Source organism: Panthera onca, chromosome C1 (assembly GCF_046562875.1).
Source record: "Panthera onca isolate mPanOnc1 chromosome C1, mPanOnc1 haplotype 2, whole genome shotgun sequence".
Classification (NCBI taxonomy): domain Eukaryota; kingdom Metazoa; phylum Chordata; class Mammalia; order Carnivora; family Felidae; genus Panthera; species Panthera onca.
Window position 1 is genome coordinate 200,473,365 of NC_138346.1, and position 27,807 is coordinate 200,501,171.

Sequence of the window (27,807 nt, forward strand, 5' to 3'; positions counted from 1 at the left end):
TGTAAGGCTTCCTAGTTGATAAATTAGAGTTTATTTGGAAGAGGTGTCTTTAGATTTTATGTTTGGTACTTTGGGTGTTAGGACCCTAGTTTCTTAATTCATTTATGATCTCCTTTAAATAGATAAATTATTATTGAATAACAATACTTGAAGCAGTTATCTTAAAGCCATTAAAAGACAGTATTTTGCTTACTGTTTTCATTCTTCAAGGCATACACATAATTATATTTGAGGATACCATGATAGACATTTGCTAATTATGTACTCTTTTTTTTGCTAATTATGTACTTTTAAATCCTAAAGTAATCCACATGTTAATAATCTTAAGTAACGATGTACCACTTTTTTGACACTTCTTTAGATTACTATTGTTTATAACTATTGCTGAGATATAGATTTTTTTTTTTTTTTTTTTTTTTTTTAGTTTTTTTAATGTTTATTTTTTTGAGAGAGAGAGAGACAGAATCCGAAGCAGGGTCCAGGCTCCAAGCAGTCAGCGCAAAGCCCGACGAGGGGCTCGAACTCCCAGACTGCAAGATCACAACCTGAGCTGACACTTAACTGACTAAGCCACCCAGGCGCCCCTTGCTGAGATATATTTAATTTGGGGAATGATGCTGTTAATTTTCCCCAGGAAAACTTCTGTAGCCTTTTGTTTGGTGTGTTCTAAAAATTTATCTATAAGGCTTTGGAAGAAATAGTAAGTAGACTTCTAAAATACAGTGTAGTCAGTGATTAAATTTATGAGCTACCTGTTTTCTCTTTAGAACTGTATCAAAGATACTCACTTAATCTGTGCACACGTAGCCACATGCAAGTTCCCCTTCTAGGACTTACAATCAGAATGTTGTGCTCTATTTAGACACATAATTAAGAGTAACATATACTTTATTTTCATTGAAAGCAATTTGACCTTTATTCTGTGCTGTGTGTGTGTGTGTTTCCCTTACTATACTTAAGAGCTATAATAACATTGCAGTAATGTAAGTTCTTACCTGTAGCCATGTACAGTTACAGGGTGAATAGAATGTTTAACTTGGTGCAAAACAGAAATTATGACATAGGAATCTTAATTAGAATTTTGAAATAAAATATTTACTAATAATTTCCCTTCTAATTTCTAAAGATTAAAAATAAAAATTATGGCTGCCGGGGGGCCTTGGTGCTCAGCCAGTTAAGCACCTGACTTCAGCTTAGGTCATGATCTTGCACTTGGTGGGTTCGAGCCCCGCATTGGCTCTCCACTGACAGCTCAAAGCCTGGAGCTTGCTTCAGATTCTGTGTCTCCCTCTCTTCAATGCTCCTTCCCTGCTCATGCTCTGACTCTCTCTCAAAAATAAACATACATTAAAAAACAATTTTTTTAAAATTATGGCTGCCATTTTACAAAAGTATCCTGCTTTATTTATAAACATGTGAAATCACAGTATTTAAAATTGACCTTTCAAATCCAAACAGAATTCCCTATTTTTTCATTGTCAGCGTTTACAGGTAGGGAAAGTCTTAGGAAATAATACTATTTCTGTTCTCAAATGTAGATTTTCCCAGATTTCTGTCCATGATGATATATAGATACTGACAAACTCTCACCCAAAAAGGTGATTAAAAAGCTGTTTTTAGAAGTCAATAGTAAGAATTGAAACTAGAAAATTATGAGAAGACATTACTGTCCAAATGCTCGAAAGTACTTAAAAGATTAACTCGGAGCATGTTTTGTAATTTCACTGGCCGTTTGACTAAGTTGTAAGTAATTGTATTCATTTAAATTGCAATAAGAATCCACTTTCCATTTCTATGTCAAGTCCTTGTCAAGTCCTATTTTTGGATATTTTAAAAGATGAATTTCAGTAAGTGTAGAATAATATCAGGTTACATTAAAAACCCACAATTCGATTAAATGCTAGAACTCATACATGGAAATGAGAATATTAAGATTAGTAATTCTGTACTTTTTTTGATATTAAGTATCAGAGCACTGTATCTGTGTTATACAGCACTTCCGTCTGTTGCTAGTAAACGTGACTTGATTGTAAGCATGTGCCAATTACAGAAAATGGTGTGAGGTCTTAATATTAAGGTTTTAGCACATTGAGAAGTGCTAGGAATGTGGCAAATACTTGCATTCTTGTATTTAGTATATCCTTATATTTTTCAGGTTATTCAAGTTATAAATTATTGGATAGAAGACTACTGTATTGATAGAAAGTAGTGTCTTAGATGCATGTTGTGAGGAAAATACATAATTTATAGCAATTATTAATATAATTAATATATTGTATACACAAATGTACCAGAATGAATGTTTGCAACTTTATACATGTTACACGTTGCCAGTAGAATCCCAGAAGATTCTGTAACAAATCATGTGCTTTCTTTTAGATCGTTTTTTTTTTGTTTGTTCTAAAATGATCAAAATTATTGGTGATCATTGATCAATTACTTGATTTAAAAAAATGTTTTCTAACTATAAAAATTATGCCCCTTTTATTTCCCTAAATTGAAAAGCTGAGAAACTAAAAGGGATTTTTAAGATGGAAATAACAAAGGGTGCTTATTTTCAAAGAAAAATAGAGGAGGTAGAAGGTCTTCCAGTTTTTCCCTTAAAGTTTTTTTGCAACTCACCATAGATTTTATCCTAAGAAAAATAAAAAAATTTGTTCCTTTTCATAATAAGATCACCATAATATTGCCATATTTCTAAAAAACAAAATTCAAGATTGAACATTTAGTTTTGTCTGGCTTGAGAATTTATTTCCCCACAATTAAGAGTAGTATTTCTTACTTTCTAAAACCCATGATCCCTTTTAATCAATAAAAAATGTCTGTTCTCCTTTGATGTTCATATTTTTTAAATCAATTAGTTCTTATGTTTAAAATTAAAGCACGTATGAGTATCCTTTTCTTAAAATAATTTTTCTTACCTTCTGTCTTGCCCAGAAGTAGATTTTATAACCCTTCCCCCATGAGAAGGAATATCCCTTCCCTCTCCTGTGCTGAGAATCTACAAATTAGAGATTACAGTTATTACAGTATGGCCTTCAATTAAGTAAAACACTTTTGTTTTACTTAAGTAAACACTTTTTGTTTAGGTGAGAGCTGGTCACACAAAAATTCAACAAATGAGGTATTAAAGGCATTACATTTGCCTCATGATTTGGCCAGATTTTGCTCCTGTTTTGGGATGAAATTATGTATGTATATTATGTACATTTAGATGTTATTAAAATCCTATAAAATAAAGACATTTCAATTTAAAACTAAGATGGGTAGGAGCTGGTAAAACATAAAAATGTTTCATCTTTCACAATTGTAATCAGTTTCACGTCACGTTGATTATACTCTTCCGAGGAGAGCAAAACAAGTTCAGGCAAGATAGCCCCTGTGGGCTTTAGTTATTGTGCTCCGTAATTCTGCAGCACTAGTTATCTACGTCATGTAGTTTGAAAACTTAGCTTTTGAGGCTCTGTGTACGACTCCACGTGAGTATTGATGATCACATGCTTCTGACCTTTAAACTTTTTTTCTTACGACATTCTAGGTCCGGGAAGGGATTAAAGCTGTGGTAGAGTGGGACAATTTTGCATCTAAAAAGACACATGTTTTCTCTCTTTTTCCCATTCTGGAGCGTGGCTCTAAAAAGCATGCTGTATTGCATCGAGATGGAGCAGTAGAAGTGGAGGGGTGGTGTTATTGGCACTACTGAAGTTTTTCATTTCTTTTTTCATGTTTTTTATCTGTTTCCATTACTTTGCCAGTAAGATTCTATACTTGCTTTAGCTTTATAGGTTAAGTTAGGTACAGTGGTTGGTAGAAGTGAAAACAGGAGTGACCTTAATTAAAACCAGAAGCAGTCACATCTGTTTTGGAGAAGTGTCCATTTCATTTGGGTTAAAGGGAAATGGAGTTTTTGTTTTTCCAATGTGTTTAGTTTTCTAATATCTACCTATTTCTTGCCAGCAGGCCACAGTAAAATGTTCTTACCATTAATTGGGGTCTTCGAGTCCTTTATTTTTCTTTCTTAGTTTGGAAATCAGGTCAGGAAGAGCAGGGTCTGAGAAGGTAAAGAGTTTGCTTTGGGGCACCTGGGTGACTCAGTTGGTTAAGTGTCCAACTTTGGCTCAGAACATGATCTCACAGTTCATGAGTTTGAGCCCCGTATCGGGCTCTGTGCTGATAGCTCAGAGCCTGGGGCCTGCTTAGAATTCTGTGTCTCCCTCTCTCTCTGCCCTTCCCCTGCTCAAACTCTCTCTCTCAAAAATAAATAAACATTGAAAAAATTAAAAACAAGATTGACACAGTAGGATATTTAGTGGAGCTTGTTATTTCAGAATAAAATTTGATCTTGGCTTTACATGATTATTTTTCCTTAATTCTATAATTCAAGGTTTTGCTTTACTTATTTATTTGCATTATTAAAATAAATCCAGAAGAACTTTCCTTTAAATTAATAACATACATATATAGATAGTTGGTTGTGAAAGTATTTAATTGATATTCCATTTTGTCCTATTTAAAGTGATTTGGTGTGTCTGTGTTAACAATTATGTAAATGTTCCAGATTCAAGCAGGTTAGATGTTATCATAACATACTGACTTGCTAGGCTAGTTTTTATCATTTTTTAATGTAACAATAATCCTCAAAAATAATGTTTTAGTTATCTGCACACAGCTGTCATTATAAAATGTTTAATGCATTGGGCACTATAGTAACCACGTTTTAAGTAAACCAGAAGGGCTTCCACATGTTGGCTTTTGCGATGTAGTATAAAGGTCATTGGGTATACCTGTCTTGACTTGGTACAGCATGTCAGTTTGGAAAGGCCACGTGCAGGTTTGAGATTTTGAGATTGGGACTCACGTAGAAAGCTTGAGGTAACAAAAATTAAAAAAACTATTATCTGATGGCCTCAATGATAAAAGAGGACATAAAGCTTTGGATCCCCCCTCTTTTTTAAACAGACTGTGAAGACTGCTTGACAGACACTTGCAATCCAGTCACATAAGTGTAAGAAAGAAATATTGGTCCTCATGGAAGAAGAGCAAGATTTACCAGAACAACCAGTAAGTATTTCCTTTAACAATTTAAAGTTCTTTATAGAAAAGCCAATCTTAAGAGATTTTAAAGATCACTCAGTTATACTGCAGATTCCAAATTAGAAATAAAAATAAGGAAGAGACTTCTTAATACTTTCCTTCTAAGAAAATAATTTCATGTCCTTTAATTCACATTTTGTTAATACCTGGGAGTCTGCTTAGAAAATTCAGTATTACAAACTGAGTAGTGCATGGGCGCCTGGATGGCTCAGTCGGTTAAGCGTCTGACTCTGGCTCAGGTTATGATCTTGCGGTACATGAGTTCGAGCCCTGCGTTTGGCTCTGTGCTGACAGCTCAGAACCTGGAGCCTGCTTCAGATTCTGTGTCCCCCTCTCTCTCCACCCCACCCCTACTTGTGCTCTGTCTCTCTCTGTCTTTCAAAAAAGAATAAACATTAAAAAATAAAAATAAAAAAAGTACTGTATTTGCAAATGCCATTAAAAAGAACCAACAATTGCTATCCTTACAGTTTTTAGAAAATAAAAGAGGATGTCTATTTACCAGTAAAACAGTATATATTATCATTTGTGCCAGAAAACGTACTTTTTATCTTTACCTAAATTTTTCTGATTAAGTTTTTAAAAAGTAGTAGTAGTTGAAGAAAGTATAATTTGATAACTAATTGTTAAAAATAGGTAAGTATTTTTAAATACTAAAATACTTACTTTAAAAAGCAGATAAAAAATAGATAAGACCCTAGAGTCCAGGTTAGATTCTTAATTTCTTTTAAATATTTAACATAAATAAATAAAATAATTTTAAATGTCCTCAAGTGATACAGATTTATTGCCTTGTTGTGGCCTTTTGTTTGTATATTTTGGTCTTTCTGTGTTTTGACCCTTAGCATTTAAAAAAGCAAAATAAATAAATAAATAAATAAATAAATAAATAAATAAATAAATAAAAAATAAGGAAAGGCAATAGTAATCATTTTCGTAGATACTTTTGTATTAAAGGATGTTTTTCTTTTGTGTTGAGATTTTTCTGAAGTTAGATAAATACTGAATCAGTTTACTATCCTGAATGAGCCTCTTGCATTTTATATTAAGGAAGAATGCAGAATGATACATGTTTACCTTTATGAAAATCCAGCTTAGAAAAATTTGAATTTTGAAAGCAGGTAATAGGGTATGTTTTTCATGTTCCAGATGTATTCTTTATATCACAGAAAGATGGACATGTGCTCCCAAGAAGTCCTTTAATACATTTTTAATATTTTCTTTATGTTGAGAAGTACATACTGATGATTACTTTGCCATTTTTCTTTTAGCCCTCTCACTTAAGGCAAGTATAAAACCAGAAAGATATAGCAATTGGTAAAATGACCTTGAAACATTTGAAATGTCATCCCTTATCCCTGTTGGGACATCGATAATCAAGGAAATGGTAGAATTAAAAATCATCCTCAGCAGTGTTCCTAGGATATGTACCGTGAGAACAAATAGCTGGGTTAGAGACATTAAATGTACCAAAGAAAATGATGGCATTGAGTTTTTAATGTAGTAAGAAGTCTGGTCAAGAGGTCTAGTTTCAAAAGACTTATGTGTTGACATACTGTTGAAATGGGTATTGTTGTTAGTAACTCCTTATGTATTTAAAGTAGGATTGTGAGGCTGACCTGCTGGTGAGTTGTCTTTTCTACTCTATTTCCTTGCTCTTCTATTCAGTTTCTATAACATGATGTCCAAAACCTGATTGTTACTTAAGAAGGTGAGAAATGAAACCATTTTAAAAACATTTTCTGCTGACTATAAATGGTGATTGTCACAGAGCATCATTTTTTTATTGATTTGTTCCTGGGCCTTAATTTTTATTTTTTTTATTTTTATTTTTTTATTTTTTTTTATTTTTATTTTTATCTTATCTTAATTAGAGGTGTATATATATATAGAGAGAGAGAGAGAAAACAAGTGGGAGAGGGATAGAGAGAGGGAGAGAGAGAAAATCCCAAGCAGGCTCTGCAGTGTCATCGCAGAGCCCGACACAGGGCTTGAACACACAAACCATGAGATCATGGCCTGAGCCAAAGTCGGAGGCTTAACTGACTAAGCCACCCAGGCGCCCCTTGGGTCTTAATTTTTAAAGGTAACTGAGTGATAACACAGGGAAGTCCATGCCATTGAAGGAAAAGCTTAATGTCCTTAAAAGTGAAAGGCATAGCACGTCACACAGGGCCACAGGGGGAGGCACCAATGTCAGTTAGGAGGCAAAAAGGAGCTAGGGGAAAGCATAGGCCATAGCCATTATCGGAGTTTCCAGAGGCAAGGCAAGGCAGGGTAAACGGTTTAGGTTTGTGTAGTCTGAATAATTCCAAGGGCTTTTGGGGTATCAAGGATGTTACTGGGTGCTGGTGTCTGGCTCTGGGGTGACTCAGAGCAGGGGAAGTATTGGCTTGGTGTGTAAGTTGGATAAAGGAGATGGAGGGCTCTGGATCACAGGGAAGATGTACACAGCTTGGTCCTTAGTTTGGCCCTGTGACTAATGGCTGCCAAATGGACAAATACAGAATCTGAGAAAACACAGAATATTTAAGAACTGTTCAGAATAATTAGAATGGAAAGAGTAAATGTTATACTTTGAAGAGAAAAACAAGTCTTCACAGGCTGTAGTAGAGGTCTAAAATTTGAGTAGAAAGAATGATTCCATTCCAAGTTAATGATGATAAATAAAACCAAGAGTTTTAACCCTACTGTTACTTGTATATATAGATGTTACTAGTGACATTATTACAAGAATTATTTTAATCTCACTATCTCTTCTTGTCTCTTTCCTGCTGAATTATCCCTTTCTTGTTTCTTTACTAATTACTTGCCCTGTCTTAAGCTTTATTCAGGTCATTGTTGACAGTGCAACATAAATTTTAGCTTTGGGTTTTCTGTCAATTGATTATTGCCGATCAATCCTCAATCTTCTGCATTTGGAAATGGTTCACTCTGTGTTCACCAGTTACCTTGACATTATTGTCTTTCCCCTTCCTTGACCCCCAGTCTTTATCTTTTTCAAATACTCTGAAACAGTTGTATTATTGTCCAAACTGGAACTCTTTTGAAGAGTAAAAGGGGACACTAAACAGACTTGGTTCCGGGATAAGAGGTATAAACCAAGATTGTCCCTGCTAAGCTGGAAGCACATAAAAATACCTGCTTTTATGGCTATCAGGGGTGCTCTCTGAATTCAAGTTTTGAAAGGACCTACATGCATAGGAAAAATTTTAGAAGAATACACAGCAAACTTAATACTGATTATTTTATGGAGGGATGAGGCAGAATGAAGTCTTTTCTATTTTATACATATCTGAATGGTTTGAATTTTTAAAAATAAGAGCATGTATGCCTTTTGTATTAAAATTTTAAAAAGAAATTACTAATGCTTACTGTAGACAACACAAGTGGCAAATGCTTTATAACCATAGTATACTCTCCAGGCTAGGATGTAGAAAAGGAGTGTAGCTTGGGAACCATTTTTGAGAACAATAAAAAGGACTTTAAAATTGTGTTTTGGACTTGGAGGGGAAGGAGAAGAAGAGGTAGAACAGGTGGTGAAGAGACAACTTCTTGACTCAACACCCCTGATTTCTTTTGTGTCTTCTTTATCAAGGAGGATAAACTTAGGTAAAGGATAGCATACCTCAAAGTTTAAAAATGTTTTTATTCACATATTTATAAGCAAATACCTAACTTCTTTCAAATGAGTTCTGTTCCTCCAGACTAATAGCAGTTTTATACCATAAGCCTAAAACTTAGAGACATCAGTGCAAAGCCAGCCTTGATCATCTGAAAAATCAGAGTAAGGAAATGCTTGAAACAAAACATGGATATTTCCTTTCCTTTAAGGCATGATTTTTTTTTTTTTTTTTTTTTTTTTTTTTTTAGCAGAGGTACAGATAGAACCCTGATTTCACAAATTTGCCATTGGTTCTTTTTTTTTATGTTATCTTCAGTTATAACATGCCCATAAGATTATATCGTTTTTTTAAAATAAAAGCTTTGAGAAAAAATTGACATATCCATTTTAAAGTAGTGGTTTTTAATATATTCGCAATGTTTTTTAGTCATCACTAGAATCAATTTTAAAACATTTTCACCATTCCAAAAAGAAACTCCATACCCATTGGCAGCCACCCCCCAACTCCCTCATCCCCTGCAGCCCTAGGTAACTACTGATCTAACTTCTGTCTAAAAATTTGCCTGTTTGTAGACATTTCATGTAAATGGAATCATACATTATGTGGTTCTTTGTGACTGGCTCCCTCCACTTAGCATAATCTTTTCAGGGTTCATTTACATTGTAGCATATATTATGTACCAGTACTTCGTTCCCTTTTATTGCTGAATAATACTGTATGAATTTATTTTATTTATCATTCATTGTTTTATTTATCATTATTTTAACATTTTATTTATCCATTTATCTGTTCATTCATGAGCATTGGGGTTGTTTTCACTTTTTGGCTATTTTGAATAATGTTGTTAGGAACATTCCTGGACATATGTTTTCTTTCTTTTTTTTGTTTGTTTGTTTGTTTGTTTGTTTGTTTTTTTGGTTTTTGGTTATGTAGCTAGGAGTCAAATTGCTGGATTATATGGTAACTGTATTTAATCCCTTGAGGAACTACTAAACTTTTCCAAAGTAGCTACACTATTTTACATTCGTTTCTGGATTGTACTGTTTCAACCCGTACTTTTGTAATATCTGTCTGTATCTTTTTGAGTTAGTTTACCTGCTTAGAATGCCAGGCAGCAGATGCTTCCTATCTCTGATTTACAGGGGGACATAATTGCCCAAATCAAGGCAATGTCTGAAATGTTAAATTTAATCATATTAAATAGCTATATTCCCACCTGATATTTTTGTTGAAGATTATTTAGTAGATTTTCAGCTTTTTATTAGCTTGAGATACTCTCAATCCATAATTTTGTAATTTTGTATGGCTAAGCATACTAAGCATGTTTCTACTGTGACTAGTTATTCTAATCAGAGAACTCTAAAATCAGATTCTTTGTAATATATATGAAAGCAAGGAAATCCACTGGTACTGTTAAATGTTGTTGATCTTCTGTTTGGGATTCTTAAACTGTTTCAGTGGAAATGCTTTTACCTCAGAATGAGTTAGAAAAAGATGAAAATCTGGAATAAAACAGAATAGCATAAAGAATATTTTTTAAAGTACTCATAACCTGATAAGAATTTATCTTTATTTTTGGCATGTAATTTAAGTATAAAGACATTTCTGTTTCATAAAGTAATAAATGAGTTGATGTTGTTGAATATGCCATACTTACAGTTTGATAATATAATTATGAGTCTGTTAAAATTTAAAACCAACTAATTTGTACCCAAGTTTGGATACTTTACTCTGGTAAACATTGTATCTTGAGTAAAAATCCTGGTAAACATTTTACCTTGAATCTGAAAAACAATTTTTTCATTGAAAAGAAAGAGCTCATGTGAAAAACAAAGAAGCCCATCTCTAACTCTAAAATATAACAAAGGTTAATTAAATAAATGTAAACAGAACAAAATGAAATAGTTACCCTGTAAATTATTAGTTAATATCAGCCTGCCATTTGAATAGGTAGATGATTTCAGAAACAGAGCACTATATTGATGCCTTTGTATATTTATTTTTGCAGGTGAAAAAAGCCAAGATGCAGGAATCAGGAGAGCAAACTTTGAGGTATGAAAAGTTGAATTTCTTTTTAATGATCTACTTAGTTTTTTTTCACCTGCTATTTATAAGTATATGGGTACATTTTGGGTTGACTACTCTAGTTTTGAATTTTAGCATCAGTCTTTAGGTTTTGAAATTATTTAGTTTAAGGTGAAAATATCCTTCCACTAGTTTGTCCTTGAAACAAATAAGTGCTGATTTTTGTCTTATTCATTCATTATTTGTTTAGGAATATGTACTGAACTCATGTTATCTCTTAGGTCCTGCAATATAGGAAAGAGACATGATGGTGAGCATTCTTCAGTCAGATGTACAGGATACAAAATGGGAAAAAGAAGCAGAAATAAGGGAAATGCAAAGGATTTGGCATTAATCACCAAATGGACATGGGATGCCTTAATCATTAGCTCCACTCCCTGTAGATAAGAGACAGCTTCTTTGCCCCTCATACTCCGGCTTCCACAACACCATAGTTTTCAGTTTTCCACAGTCCTTACTTCTGTTTGTCTATGAACCAGTAACTGCACCACCTCTAACATCTGAACTTCCAGAATCCTACTCTTTTAGTACCACACGCTCCATTCCAGCTCATTTATACTACTGCCACACTAGCCATGTGATATCTTCCTGTACATTTTCCGTTAAGTGAGCTATCATATTTTCACTCTTACCCATTGACGCTTCCCACAAGATTTCAATGTTTTTCTTATGCTTTTTAAATTATAAGATCTATTAATCAGTCCCTTGCAAACATTTCTACCTTGTTCTCCTTTTCCCCTGTGTCATGCTTCCTTAGCAAAACCACAACCCTGGGTAGACCACCTGTTCACCTATTCCATTCTTACTTCCAGTCACCTGAACATTGTCAGAGAAAAACACAAAACTGTTTTCATTTATGATTACATCGCAAACAGGCACTTAAGCACTCCTGGTGGTCCAGCCACCCTTCCTAGTGTGTTTTATCCTAGGCTGTAAAATCATCTTTCTTTCCCTCCCTCCCTTCCTCCTTGCCTCTTGCCTCCTCCCCTTCCTTTCATCTTCCTTGCCCTTTACTTTGCTCCCATTTACCCAGCTGGGGATCTTGCTCCCTAATTCAAAGAGAACTTAGAAACATTTAGATAGAAACTATCTCATTTGTCTGTCACATCTGCCCATTTATCTGCTTCTCTACAATATTCTCTTTTACCCTTTCCTCTGAAGTTAATTCCTCTGCTTATATCTAAGGCTGATCCTTGCAGTTATATTATGGAACCTACCGCCTTTGTCTTTTCCTATAACTATCCCTTCTCTCTCCTTCAGTTTCTTTATTATGATAAAATATATATAACATAAACTTCACCATTCATTCATTTTTAAGTGTATAAGTCAGTGGCATTATTATATTCACATTGTTGTGCAACCATCACCACCATCCATCTCTAGAACTTTTTTCATCTTCCTAAACTGAAACTCTGTATTCATTAAATAATAGTTCCCCATTTCCCTGTTCTCCCAACTCCTGGCAACCACTGTTCTTTCTGTCTCTGTGATTTTGACTACTCTGAGTACCTCCTTTTAGTGGAATCAGACAGTATTTGTCTTTATGTGACTGGCTTGTTTTATTTAGTGCAGTGTCTTCAGGGTTCGTTTATGTCATAGCATGTGTCAGGATTTCCTTCCTTTTTAAGGCTGAATAATATTCCATTGTACGTCCAAACCTAATTTTGTTTATTCATTATTGGTTGATTGTGTTGATTATTTATCAGAGAGAGCGAGAGAGAGAAGGGAATGAGCAGAGAGAGAGGGAGAGACAGCATGGAACCTGATATGGGGCTCGAACCCATGAACCATGAGATCATGGCCTGAGCCAAAACCAGAGTCGGATGCTTAACCAACTGAGCCATCCAAGTGCCCCTGTGTTGATTATTACAAGAGTTCTGCTGAATAAGAATCAAGCATTTGTGATGCTCCTCACTTTTTAAAGAGTTTGGGTGTTTTTGCTTTTTAGAGGGAGAAGTCATTTTATTTGAGAACATCTTTTTTTTTTCACCATGCACAACTATTAAGCAAAATTTATGTTTATATAACTGTGAAAATAAATGTTGAGATAGTACATAATTTTTCTAGATTTAATAATTTTATTTATTTTAAAAAAATTTTTAATGTTTATTTTTGAGAGGGACAGACAGAGTGCAAGTGGAGGGAGATACAGAATCAGAAGCAGGCTCCAGGCTCCAAGCTGTCAGCACAGAGCCCCATGTGGGGCTCGAACACCCAGACTGCAAGATCATGACCTGGGCCAAAGTCGGACACTTAACCTACTGAACCACCCAGGCGCCCCTAGATCTAAAATTTTAAATGTTTAACAAAGTACTAGGGGCACCTGGGTGGTTCAGTCCAATTGGGCATCCGACTCTTGGTTTCATCCCTGCTGACAGCTCAGAGCTTGGAGCCTGCTTTGGATTCTGTCTCCCCCTCTCTCTGCCCCTCCCCTGCTTGCTCTCTGTCTCTCTCTGTCTCTCTCTCTCTCTCTCTCTCTCAAATATAAATAAACATTTAAAAATTTTTAAAAATAAATAAAAAGTTAATTACATTTGAGGAAAAGTTGTTTGAACATTCAGAATATACCAGGAAAAAAAAACTATATTGATATTACACTTGAATATTAGTGGTCCATTCAGAAAAGATATGAGAGCCTTAAGAATTTTGATGCTGTGGTGGTGTCCATGTGGCTCAGTCGGTAGAGCATCTGACTTCAGCTCAAATCATGATCTCATGGTTTGTGAGTTCAGGCCCTGCACTGGGCTGTCTGCTGTCAGTGCAGAACCTGCTTTGGATTCTCTGTCTCCCTCTCTCTCTGCCCCTTCCCCACTCATTCTCATTCTCTCTCTCTCTCTCTCTCTCTCTCTCTCAAAAATAAATAAACATTAAAAATTTTGAGGCTGTGTATTTTTAATGTAAATAACATTTATTTTAAAAGTTTTGCTGCGTAGAAACTATTCTTGTTTTGTATTAGTCAGTCTTACCTTTCCAGATATATGGAGCCTCTCGTACAGTGTCCTCTACTTCTCCCTAGAGTGTAGAATAGCAAAGTGGATTTCTTTCTAGGAAACACGAATATGGAAAGGATGCCTGGGCTGGGGAGAAGTTGTAATATAATAATAATGGCTACAGTTAAATTGTCTGTGTTCTAGTCTCTCAGTACTTTTTATATGTTAACTAATTAATCCCTACAACTACCCTATGAGTTAGGCTCTATTATTATCCCTCTTTGACAGTTGAAACTGGAGTGCAAAGAAGTACCCAAAGTCATTAAGCTAGTTTTGGCAGAGTGGAATATGAACGCAAGCAGTCTGGCTCTAGAATCTGTAGTCTTAATCATTATGCTAACCTGGTAGTTGAGGGAATAACTAAAGAGTGGAAAGTAAAGTAGAAGGAGGAGGGAGTTAGTTAGTTAGTAAAATCTCCATTCCAGAATTTCAGTGAGAATCTTGCCAACATTAAAGTGTGTGACATAATGACTTGTTCTCCCAGTTTATGTGATTTACCTTTTGCAATTTCTCTGAATTTCCCTTATAACTTAAAAAAAAAAAAAAAAAAGGTATTGTTCCGTCTGGGATATGATAACAAATTTAGAAAAACATTTTTTAATTAGAGAAGAAAAATATAGCAGAATGAACCATTTTAAGGTTCAGAATCCCCTTCTGGGAAGCAAGCATATGTAATTTGAAAAAACTTTTCAAGTGATTATGAGAATCACTTTCTGAAATCAGACATCTCTCTACTTCCCTGTGGAACTTTGGAAACAAAGCAACAGTGCAGTTTTAAGTGTTGTGGAGGTTTTTTTTTTTTCCCCTACCACATGGTCTTTAGAAAAACTCTGACTTGCCTATAACTCACCTAGAATTTCTGACTGATATGAAAGCGGAAGGGGTCTAGTGATATGAGAAAGAACAGTCACATGCTGAGGGTACACTACCCTTGACCCTAGCTCTTCAGGTAGCTGCTAAAACCAATAATAATAATACCATGAGGAAGACTTACTTTGCCTCTTACTTGTATAGCCTAGGAAGAAATGGGTTTGATGTAATCACTTTAAGCAATGCAGCAAGTCCATGAGGGACTAATGTATTCATTTTGGTTCTCTCAGTCAAGTGAGCAGCCCTGAAGTCAGTGATCAGAAACCTGAAACTTCAAGCCTTGCTTCAAACCTTACCATGTCAGAGGAAAGTAAGTACTATATTCTGTGCATGATGGAAGAGGTATTCCTATAGGTAATGCTGTTCTTTTATAATTGGTTTTCACTGACTGCCTTTTTTGTCCCATGTGTACAGAAGCCTTTCCTTTCCGTGTGTGTGTGTGTGTGTGTTCATCCCCGTGCTCCCATATAAACTTTATTGACATACCAGCTGAGGGACAAAATCGCATGGAATCCACGTACCTGAGGAGTCACACTTGACTTTATTTTTGTTTTGAAGTTGGATGTTCTTGGGGCGCCTGGGTGGCTCAGTCGGTTGAGCCTCCAACTTCGGCTCAGGTCATGATCTCACAGTCTGTGAGTTCGAGCCCCGCGTTGGGCTCTATGCTGACAGCTCAGAGCCTGGAGCCTGCTTCGGATTCTGTGTCTCCCTCTCTCTCTGCCCGTCCCCCGTTCATGCTCTGTCTCTCTCTGTCTCAAAAATAAATAAACATTAAAAAAAATTAAAAAAAAAAAAAAAAAAAAAAAAGAAGTTGGATGTTCTATAGGTAATATGCCTTACCATCAGAAAAGTTTGTAGGCCAACCTCTGACTGCTCTTCTGGAGGCTTTGATGTTTTTCCACCTTTCTAATAACCAAATGATTCTACTTGTCAATTTATGCCAAAAAAGAAAAGTAATCCCCTCAGAACCCGAGATTGATAGTGGGCCCTAAGGGAGATCCAGCTCAATAAGATACATCCTCCACTTACCAGCCTACTTTCTCTGATAGAACAGATGCATTCATGCATGGACAAAAGTTTGTAGAGTGTTCTGATTTATTCTTGCAGAGATGTAAGTTTCTCTGGCATACCCACATACTCCTCCAGATTGCCTCCATAGGGCAAATAGTGCTCCCTGAAATTAAATCTCATTGCCCCTCCATATTTTACCACACACTTTAAAAGAATAAATTTGTATTCTTTATTGTATTCTTTAAAAAGATACTTGTTTAGGGGATGTTTCTTCTCTTAACAGGTTATGCTTAACCTTATATACTTCCATATATTAGAAAATGATATGTCTTGAGTTGTATATATTATTCTAGTGGTTCTCAAACTTTTAGCATACTTAAGAATCATCTGGAGTGCTTATTTGTAGTGTAGAATTCCAGCCTCATTTTCATAGATTATCACATTCAATAGATCTGATGTGGATGGGAATCTATATTTTCAAGAAGATAGGTGATTCTGATGCATGTGAGAAACTGTTCATTCTGTGGGAAACTGCTCTAATCAATGAAAAGTCTCTCTAATTTTTTTAATGTCCCACTCATCCCCAAGAAATAAACCTGTTCCTTTTATATTCAAAGGCCAGGAATTAAGTTGAATCTCTTGCTGCTTCTAAATGATTTTTCTCTTTTTTCCTTCAAAAACTCTAGTTCCTTTGAAGTCTATATTTATGCCTCCCCCTACCTTTCTTTTTACCCTAGACTGAACTCCTAGTCATTTTGCTCTTTAAAAAGTAGATCTTTGTTTTTTTCTCCATCCAAACTCTTACTGTTCTTAGTGATTTCAAAATCCATGTAGATGACTTATCCAATCAGTACCCATCATCATATCTGCCTGCCTTGATGTCCCATTTTACTCAGCAGATATTCTTTATTATAATAATTCTATTACAGATACCTTCAGTAACTTTGCCTCTTGAGCTATTCTTGCTAAGCCTTCTTGCAAAGCCTCTCCTTGCTAACCCTTCTTGCTAATTTAATATAACTCCCCATCTTCTCCATAGTGTATTCAAATAGCTAAATATTGGCTAAATTATATACCTAGTTGACTTATTACAATGCCTCAAGTAGGCACCCATCATGCTTAGAAATCCTATTGCATTTCCCCATCTCCCTAATGAGTTTTACCTTTTGATAATTCACACCTCTTTTCCTCTTAAAGTACCTATACCCTCACTCACCTTTCCTCATCCTCAATTGATGGCTCCTTTGCAAATAGCAGTTGTCAGACAAGAAACTCCCTTACCACCAGATCTTCAAACCTACCTGTGTATGTACCCGTGTTTTCTTGCTTCATTCTCATCAGAATGGAAATAGTATTCTTGCTCCAGAGGTAAGACCTTTTGTGCTCTGTGTCCAATCCCTTCTTACCCTCCCCTAAGACCACTCCTGTATCATCACATTCTTCTTCTCTTCTTTTAAACATTTTTTTTAAGTTTATTTATTTTGAGAGAGAAAATGTGCTCGTAAGTGGGGGAGGGGCAGAGAGAGAATCCCAAGCAGGCTCTACGCTGTCAGCACACAGCCCAGTACAGGGCTTAGTCCCATGAACGGTGAGATCATGATCTGAGCCGAAATCAAGAGTTGGATGGTTAACTGACTGAGCCACCCAGGTGCCCCACATTCTTCTTCTCTTCTTAATTCTTCCTCTCAGTAAAGAGACATGACCCAGTATCTGTGGTCTTAAAACACAAACAAAATCTTCCTTTGGTTCCGCATTCCCCACTAGTTTCATGCCTTTTCTTTGTCCCATGACCCATTGGAACCTCTGGAAAGAGTTGCCCCCTTTTTTTTTTTCTTTTTAATTTTTTTCTAATGTTTATTTATTTTTGAGGGAGAGAGAGAGAGAAAGGAGCAGAGAGAGAGGGAGACACAGAATCCGAAGCAGGCTCCAGGCTCTGAGCTGTCAGCACAGAGCCCGACGCGGGGCTCGAACTCAGAAACCGTGAGATCATGACCTGAGCCGAAGTCAGTCGGACACTCAACTGACGGAGCCACCCAGGAGCCCCTAGAGTTGCCCTTTTCTTGTTTTCTTGTCTCCCATTAATCCTTCAGCCCTCTCAAATTTTGCTCCTGTCACCACTCTTCCAATGAAATTGCTCTTGTCAAGGTCATTAGTTATTTTCAGTTACTGTGAGGGTACTAGTTCTAGTGCATGTTTCTCTCTTCTCATATTCTGCCTCACCATTTTTCCTCCCGCCTTTCTCCTTTCTTGGCCCTTCTTCCTCTGTCTGAACTCCGGATGTTGGTGGGCTTCAGGATTTATTTTGAGTCCACCATCTTTTCTCTTTCTGCATCCTCTCATCCATTACATTATTATATTACTTTAAATATTGTATACATTGTTGGGGCGCCTGGGTGGCTCTGTTGGTTAAGCATCCGACTTCAGCTCAGGTCGTGATCTGACGGTTCGTGAGTTTGAGCCCCACATCGGGCTCTGCACTGACAGCATAGAGCCCGCTTTGGACCTTACGTCTCCCTCTCTCTGTCCCTCCTCTACTCATTTGCGCTTTCTCTCAAAAATAAATAAACATGAAAAAATAAAACAAATATTGTATACATTGTTAATGAATTCCAAATTTTTATTTCCAGTCTGACCTCTCCCCTGATTTAACTGCCTATTTGACATTTCCACTTAGATATCTGAAAGGAAATTCGTACTTAAAATGTGTAAAAGTATTTTATTCCCTTAGCCCCTATCAAACCTCTTGTCCCAAACTTCCCCATTTTAGGAAGCGGTTTCATCGTCCCTCTAGTTGTTCAAGTTGAAAACGTAGGAATTATCCTGTATTCCCCTGTTTTCCTTAGATACAAATCCATCAGAATGTCCTGTTAGTTTTACCTTCAGAATATATTTCAAGGTTGTGCCTCATCTTCACTGCTGCTATTCTAGTATTAGAGCAGCTTATGCCTTGACTGTTTATAATCCTTTCATGGTTCTTAAGTCCAGCAAAGATAAAGCCTCATTCATTCTATAGAGAAGTAAATATTGAACCTAAATCTCCCAGGATGTTTTGTCAATCTCTTCGAGAATTAAATTAAATCGGAGGAGGAGAGGGGTTGGGGTTTTGAAAGTACTTGTCAGCAGAGAAGGAACCATTATGCAGAATTCAAATGAAATTATGTTTTATGTGATGGATGGTAAGAACTTTAGACCTAATTGAGATCTCCTTCATTTTTGTCAAAATGATTATGGATGTGGGGCGCCTGGGTGGCTCAGTCGGTTAAGCGTCCAACTTAGGCTCAGGTCACAATCTCGCGGTCCGTGAGTTCGAGCCCCGCGTCGGGCTCTGGGCTGATGGCTCAGAGTCTGGAGCCTGTTTCCGATCTGTGTCTCCCTCTCTCTCTGCCCCTCCCCTGTTCATGCTCTGTCTCTCTCTGTCTCAAAAATAAATAAACGTTAAAAAAAAAAATTAAAAAAAAATGATTATGGATGAATGTGATCTACAGCAGTAACTACTTTTTAAAAAATTTTTTAATTTTTTAATTTTTTTTTTTAATGTTTTTTATTTTATTTTTGAGACAGAGAGAGACAGAGCATGAGCGGGGGAGGGTTAGAGAGAGAGGGAGACACAGAATCCGAAGCAGGCTCCAGGCTCTGAGCTGTCAGCACAGAACCCGACGCGGGGCTCGAACTCACAGACGGTGAGATCATGACCTGGGCCGAAGTCGGAAGCTCAACCGACTGAGCCACCCAGGCGCCCCCAAAAAATTTTTTAACATTTGTTCATCTTTGAGAGACAGAAACAGAGTGCGAGCGGGGGAGGGGCAGAGAGAGGGGGAGACACAGAATCTGAAGCAGGCTCCACGCTCTGAGCTGTCAGCACAGAGTCCGACGCGGGCTCGAACTCACGAACTGCGAGATCATGACCTGAGCTGAAGTCGGATGCCCAACCAGCTGAGCCACCCAGGCACCCCTAATTTCCAGTACTTTTAAAGACCTTGAACAATGACAGTGGACAAGATCTTTTATGCCTAACTCACAGATGTCGATTTGTCTCACTTTTGGGCATGAATTGGCCCCTCATCATGACCAGAGTTCCCTTTTTACTTCAGACATTCGGGAAACCCAGCTAGATGTAAAGTTAGTTGGTTTACTCTTAATCCCTATAATAGAGCAACCTCCTTTATAGATGTTAAAGGAAGTTCTTGGACAGTTCAGGGGCCTGGTACAAGTTCTTTATCATATAATTCTGTCTACAACATGGCCTGAAATTGTGCCTAATAAATAGGATTCTGCTACCTGTCAGACTTGAGCTGAATATTTACAGATGAAATCATGAGGGTCCAGCCTTCACAGAAGCTATTTTAGATGAAGTCATGGGGGTCAAAGAGGACACTAGCTGTGAAAGTCTCTTTACTTGATGGTTCATCAGAGAATCACATCAGTTCCTCGGATCTGTCTTTGCTTTGCCAAACTTAAAGCCTTAACTACAAAGCTGAAAAAATAGTGGTATAGAAGCATACTTGCATCTTTTGCTGCATTATACTCAGCACTAGCAACAGTTTTCTAATAAAACTGGGTACTTCCCCCCAAATCTGTCTTCCTGCAAGTCATTCTTAGGGCCTTTTACTCAGAATAGTGGAAGCACCCAGAGAATGAACAAACTGAAGAAATACATTGTGGTTTCTTAGATCTGGATCTTACTTTTGAAGGTTGCCTGTGAATACAGTGAACACTTAGGAGGTTGCTTCATCTATGGTTTTAGCTCAGTGATGGATGAAGCTAGAGATGAGCTGGAACTAACCTTCAGCTCTTTTCCATACCCCCCACATTCTGGCTTCTTTCACTGTCTCTAAAAGTCTCTAAACCCATTACTGTAAGAGAGAAGTATTTTCTATTGCATAGTCTTCCTAAATTTCTGATGTCCAAGCTGTATTGTGTTATTTGAAAGACTATACAGTGAGATATGTGGTTTTCTCATTTCATTTTTGGAATGTTCTAACTTTTTACCTGGTGATATCTTTCTTTCAGTTATGACATGCACCGATTACATCCCTCGCTCATCCAATGATTATACCTCACAAATGTATTCTGCAAAGTAAGTTCAATAATTATTTCAAAAATCTATATGCCTTTAGGTTCATTTCAAAATTTAATTTGATACTTAGCTTATTAAGTTGACATTTAACTTAATTTCACCTCTCTTGTTTCTGTTCCTACACCAATTTTTTTATTCCCTCTAAATGTAGAGTCTCTGTAACATACTTTTAAAAAGTAGATAGTTGCCTGGAATAGATCACTGTTGCCCAGGAGCTTGCTCTAAGTGAATAGTCACTGAAAATGAAAATACTGTTAGTTATCAAAGCATAATACTGATTGACCTCTGATCATTCTCGCTTTCGTCTACCTTGATAAATCAATAAACACAGCTCAAGCCAGTCTTCTGGCGGGACTTCTCAGCTTAATTGTTTTAGGAATGTCCTGAAAGTAGAACTACGCTTGAAGTTAGGCGTAGTGGGTTGCAGTCACTAAGAGGCAACATTTTGGGCCTTCAACAGGTAAGATCAGCATTTAAGATCCATAAGTTAATCATCTCCGGGATGAGTAGGTGCAGAACCGTGCATATGCCAGACTACCAGTTGTGTGTTAATAAAGGGTGAGCCTGCACATAAATTGATATACATGGGTGTGTTATTAAAGTAGGATGAATTCCCAGGTGCTTACGTAGGCAGAACACAAAGAAATTGGTAACAGAGGTGTCTGATACCCATGGGACTGTTAAAAAAAGAAAACTGATAATTTTTTTTTCTTTTTTGTGCCCATTTTTACCTTTTGAATTTTTAATCAGTTAAGAAATAACTAAAAGGTCAACTCAATGAGTTCTTCAAATTCTAATCTGATCTGGAATACTAAGAGCACCTTTGGGCCAGTCATTTTCATGTGATTTTCTTCTGTGAAATGACTGAACTTATTATTCTCTGAGATCATTATGAAGGAGATAAGAAAATACTTTGAGCTATAAAGACACTATAGGAAAAAAGGATATTGTGATATTTAGCATATCTGGAGATCAGTCATTTGAAGTCACCAAGATTTAAAATTTTTCCCATGTGACTTGATTAACAACTATAACCTGAGCTATTTCTTGGTCTCATATCTGACTAGGAAGAATAGACGTGAATATGTTGCATATTCCAAATTCATTTGCCTACTCAAAAAATATTTACATACCTGTTGCGTTCAGAACACCTCATTTGCTATGCCTTCTGTCTTAATTCAGACATCTTTAGCACTTACATGAACCATTGCATTATAGCTATTTTTTAACCGAACCTCTATTTTGACTTTCTCCCCCTTCTAATCCATGTTACAAAGCAATGTCAAATTAATCTTTATTAAAGAACAGCTCTGATCTTGTCATTCTTTGCTCAACAATTTCAGTGACTCCTAGTTGTTTCCGATTGGTCTGAACTCTTTTAGCCTGGTGTTCGAGGTCTTTGCTGTCTTTCTTTTTCTTGCTGCTCCCCTTTACATACATCCTTTAATATAATCTCTTGTCCTTGCAAGCTTAAGCCCTTGTTTTCCTTCCTCTATACCTTTGCCAGAGTTTTTCTCTTTTCCTTAAATACCCATTCTGTCCCATTTCTGCACATTTTATCTGCTCAGCTCACATAGCCTTTCTTCATTTTGCTTTCCCCCAAAGCTGGAAAAAATCTTTCCTGTTCTGAAACACCCCTTCCTTACAGTATTTTATTGTTATGACTTATGTGGTACATAAAACACTTGATTACATTATAAGTACAGTATAACTCACCAAATAAAATAACTTGTATCTAAAAATTCAGTGCATAAAATGTGGGGCCATTTTATTGCATGGACAAAATGACCAGGTCATCTAGCTAAAAGTCCCAGAAGTTCCACTGCTGAATTCAAATTCCTGCTAAACCTGATGTGGTTGGCAGCAACTAGTGGCAGGTGTATTCTGGCTTGAATGTCTGTGGGGAGATTCCGAGTCCTGTCTGGGACTTGTCACATTTTATTAGTTACCTGGCTTCTATTTTGTAGACTTGATCTGGGAATATTGGGGCCCACCTCTGCTCCCTGTTCTTTGATGTGTAGTGGTCGCTTGCTTTTTCTTTACCAGCCTAACCCTCTTTTTCAAGTCCTACTTTCCCTCTTAGTTTGGCCCAGAGGGCTGGGTGGAGAATAAGAGCCATTTGTGAATCCCGTTCTGTCCAGTCTTCTGTTATGTTGGCGTTTATTCTCTATGTAGATAAGTTTATCTGTCTTTGTATCTCACAAGGGGCCTTGCATATAGTATATCAAAAATGGTCACAGCATGGTAATTGGACCTTGGGAGGATATTAAATTTTCCATAAAATTGTTTCTTAGGTGATTGTAGAACTTGGAAAGGAAAAATTAGTTTTTTCTGGCCATAGTAAGAGACATTTTATGTGGAAGGTTAGTTTCCTCATTGCTGATTCTTTGCTTTTAGTGGTATTAGCTATTTCCTCTATTATTCATTAAAAATAAATCACACATGAAAGTTTTTGTTTTCTTGAACTTTTCTAGACCTTATGCACATATCCTCTCAGTTCCTGTTTCGGAAACTGCTTACCCTGGGCAGACTCAGTACCAGACACTACAGCAGTCTCAACCCTATGCTGTCTACCCTCAGGCAACCCAAACGTATGGACTACCTCCTTTTGGTAAGGCATCTTATTATAAGCAGTTTCTAAGACTATTGATTTTATCCCCCAGAAACTTCGATCTTTCCCCAAAAGTCAAGTATGGCTCATCAGGATGCTGAAAGATGGGTTATTCTTTACAGAGTACCTACTCAGTTACAAGTGTGATAAAAGTTGGGTGTGCAACTTTTCCAACGGTATATTTGATGCATGTTAAATAAAATTAAAACTTTCAGTACTCACTTGTTTATCTATTAACATTTAGCTATTTCCAAGGTACTAAACCTTGACTGTAAAGCTTGGAATCTTTAAGTGTTTGGGAAACTCTTTGAAGAATTACTGTTAGTTTCTTTATTATAAAACATGTTACCATGGTTAGGTAAGCATAATTAATACATTTTAAGGTGATTCAGTTTCTTGCTAAAACCAGGTAATCTAAATATCCAGAAAGAATATGCCTTCTAGTTTACTCTCTCTCTTTTTTTTCTTTTTGTCAGTCTCTCCCTCTTTCCTCCCTCTGCCCCAAACTGATCAATTGTTACTCTGCTGAACCAAAAAGTCATCTTAGAATGAGGAGAACCCCCAATTTTGCATAGCCTTATTTTGTGCATAGTTTGTTCTTTGGTTTTAGGCATCTTGGACATGAACTGCGAATTAGAATGCTTTACTCGAAGTCAATTTGAAACTCCTTGAGCGCTTAATATCTGCGCTGATTTTTCTTTCTGTGTGTAAATTGATATATGTAGGGTGCTTTATTGCCCATTCCCTGGTTTCCTAGAAACTAGTTTTAGAAAATTGAGAGAATCCTGTATTATTTTCACATATGCAGCGTGTTAAAATTATATCTCTGTAGGGGCGCCTGGGTGGCTCAGTCGGTTAAGCGTCCGACTTCAGCTCAGGTCACGATCTCACGGTCTGTGAGTTCGAGCCCCGCGTTGGGCTCTGGGCTGATGGCTCAGAGCCTGGAGCCTGCTTCCGATTCTGTGTCTCCCTCTCTCTCTGCCCCTCCCCCGTTCATGCTCTGTCTCTCTCTGTCTCAAAAATAAATTAAAAAACGTTAAAAAAAAATTAAAAAAAAAAAAAAATAAAATTATATCTCTGTAACCTTTACCAAAACTAGTTGGAAATTAAAAAAATCATCTAAACAGATTGCCACAGATTCTGGATGTATTAGTGCTGCCTGCCTTTGGTTTCTACATTCCTACTTTTCCTGGCCCATTTGGCTAGTCTTTATGATAGTGACAGCTTTCTTAGTTTTAGGCTTGTTAGCACTCCTTGGCTTCTGAAAACTATTAGAAACAAAAATGGGGGTTATGTTTAATGATAGCGGTAGTTGATAACTTCATGAGAGAAGACAAACAGCTCTTGTTTCCCTGTTTGTAAGTCAATGCCTCCACGCATGTCAGTATCAGCCAGTTTACTAAAATCTTAAATTTGTTATATATGTAACCAGCCAAAACTGAGCAGTCCTTTTGGAAACAGAACTCTCAGTATATGTTTGTGCTTATATCTTTGTGGGTATGTGAAAGCTAATTTTTCAACAGCTAACTAGTAACAACTAGCAAGTATAAAGTAAGTATTTTTATATTGGTTTTTTACCTTCTGTTTTGATTTAAATTCATTATCATCAATTCCAGAGCCCTTTATGACATTGTTGAACAGTTGGTCATTCCTGCCGTTCAGTATTAAATAAAACTCCTATTATATCTCTGAACTCCGATTATGGAATACCTACCATAATGCTATGTGCATATTGTAGTATCTTTTATGATCGCTGTGTTTCCCTTGTATTAAAGAAAAAAAGAAAATTGTATGATAGATCCTTGTTAAAAACTTGAAGGAAACTTTATATTGTAAAGAAGTATTTATAATAGTAGGCTCTTTTGTTAATTTGGTTTTGTTTTATATTTGGGAATGAGGGAGACTTGTTTCATAAACTCTTCCATCAGTATTTCTAAGAGAAGAGAATCAGCTAAATTGACTTAAGTAATATATGAAACTTACTGGAGGGAGATTTAGGTTGGGGTAATGTGAATGATAGATATGGCATATTCTCAGAATTTATTAAGGAAATTACAGATATGGCTTTTTTTTTTCTTTTTATAAATGTGTTCACTCAAATATAAAACACTATTTTTTCTAATGAAGATTTGGCAATTTTATCTTAGTGCTGCCTATTAGCACCAAAACTAGATTTGGTAGTCTGTTATTTCAGATGCAGTGAGCTTCAGAAAATCTCATTGTAGTAACGTTATCTGATGTTTATGAAGTGCTTTATATACTGTGCAGTATGCTGAGAATAAGTACCTCACACTTTACATTATTGTCTTATTTAATCTTTAGAACAGTCCTAGGGAGTAAGTAGTAGCATTATCCCTTTTTATAGATGAGGAAACAGGCTTGTTAGAAGGATCAAGTGACTAGCCTGGGGTCATAGAATTAAGTAAATGCCTGGGATTAGAATTGAACCCAGGTCTGTTTAATTCAGAAGTGCTCATAAATTTGGTCTGTGTCTGAGAGTTGAGTTTGCAGTTAAAAAATGTTCCTTCTCTTTAAAAAAAAAAAAAAAAATTTTTTTTTTTAATATTTATTCATTTTTGAGAGAGAAAGAGAGTGTGAGTGGGGAAGGGGCAGGGAGAGGAGACACAGAATCTAAAGCAGGCTCCAGGCTCTGAGCTGTCAACACAGAGCCCGACACAGGGCTCGAACCCATGGGCCACGAGATCATGACCTGAGCTGAAGTCGGACGCTTAACCAACTGAGCCACCTAGGTGCCCCAAAAATGTTCCTTCTCTTAATGAAAGGAGAAGACTAAGGGAAATCTAGGAAGCTTATATTGTAAACAGTCTGTAAAAATCAAGGAATAGTGGTCATATTCTTTTTAAGAGCTACATAGAAATGTTGTAGGACAGCAGAAAGGATTAGACAGTTAACTTCCAGTGATCTCAGTGGAGGAAAGGGGCACCCATTTATTTTTAGGGGCTCATAAAAGATTGCCTTAGCTGCCACTGTTGCAGCTTCATTTAAAAGAACTCTATGTGAGATGGAGATTTGATAATATGTATTAATAGCCTTAAGGATTAAGTTTTTGCTATTTCCCTCGGTAATTTCACTTCTAGGGATTCAGCCCATGGAACTAATTAGAGATACCCACAAAAATTTTACTAAGATATTTATCATAGCATTTATAACAGCAAAAGATTGGAAACAGCCTACACATTGAATTGAAATGTGTATGTTACATTGCAATTTATAGAATGGAAAACTATAAATCATATTCTAATAAATTTACATTCTTTTTTTTAAAGTTTATTTTTGAGAGAGCGAGAGGGAGAAAGCAGGGGAGAGGCAGGAAGAGAATCCCAACCAGGTTTCGAGCTGTCAGCATAGAGCCCCATGTGAGGCTTGAACTCATGAGCTGCAAGATCATGACCTGAGCTGAAATCAAGAGTCAGATGCCTAACCTAATGAGCCACCGAGGCGCCCCTAATAAATTCACATTCTTAAAGAATATTCAGCATCTTGAGAAAAGTTTCTTACTAACTTTAAAAAGCAACATGTAAAACTAAAAGCAATATAATATGCCAAGTTAGTATTTTTTAAAATGTATACATAAAGAATAATTTGGAAGAAAAAATGTGAGTGTTCACAGTGTAGGCACTACAGATTTGCTCTCCATTACCATGGCGCCATACCAAGTGAGGCCACTGCTCCAGCGTGTACAGGTTTCAGTTAACACAGTCCCATACAAAAGCAAGAACTGCCTGTAGTTTTTTCCTGTGCAGTGAGACTGTGCAGTTTTTTTTCTTTATACTATCTATGTTTTCTTAATTTTCTATAATATACATCTACTCGCTTTATAATTAGGAAAAGTATTCAGATTAAATTACTTAGTATTTATAGTAAGTCATTCCAATGAGCGGTCGTATCAACAAACCAAGATATTCTTTCATGTATTTTTTCCCCTAACCATTGGCATATACTTCAGTTCCTAACCAAACTAACTTTCTCTAAAGATCTACTAGTCTGATACGTATTACTATAAACTGAGCTGCTCAAATTAGTTTGGTTAGTGACTAACCAATAGTGAAATGTTTGTGGTGAGAAAACTTGGGTATAGTTTGTGATAAGACCCCAGTGTGGGGCAGCAAAAGGATAGCACTCAGACCGACTTCATTTGCCACTGTTAGACCACCTGTTCTTCCACATCAGGATCTTGGTGCTTAAAACAAATTGAGAAGCTTTGTAGTTGTAGACATAGAGCAGTGGACTAGGAGTCAGGAAACCAGGATTTGGTTTCCTCTTCTCTGTGAGTAGTATTGCTGTATAGTCAGACCATTTGGTCATGTTCCCTGTTACTTGGAATTCTGGGAAGGGTGCTTTTAAAGGAAGATACTTATGTGCTTAAAGAGCCGGGCTACTGTGATGCTGGAGGCGGTGTTCATATGGTCTTTTATTCTTCTG

At 36.5% G+C, this 27,807-nt stretch overlaps 1 protein-coding gene across 2 annotated transcripts in view; it reads left to right on the forward strand.

The window, feature by feature from the left end:
* EYA3 (EYA transcriptional coactivator and phosphatase 3) overlaps window positions 1–27,807 on the forward strand; it is a 95,989-nt gene that overhangs the window by 21,082 nt on the left and 47,100 nt on the right. For both annotated transcript variants that reach the window (XM_060624731.3, XM_060624732.3), the window contains exons 2-6: window positions 4,960–5,061; window positions 10,729–10,772; window positions 14,896–14,975; window positions 20,687–20,753; window positions 23,228–23,364. In XM_060624731.3, coding sequence (XP_060480714.1) covers window positions 5,029–5,061; window positions 10,729–10,772; window positions 14,896–14,975; window positions 20,687–20,753; window positions 23,228–23,364 — 361 coding nt within the window. In that variant the 5' untranslated portion in view covers window positions 4,960–5,028. The remainder of the gene's footprint in view (window positions 1–4,959; window positions 5,062–10,728; window positions 10,773–14,895; window positions 14,976–20,686; window positions 20,754–23,227; window positions 23,365–27,807) is intronic.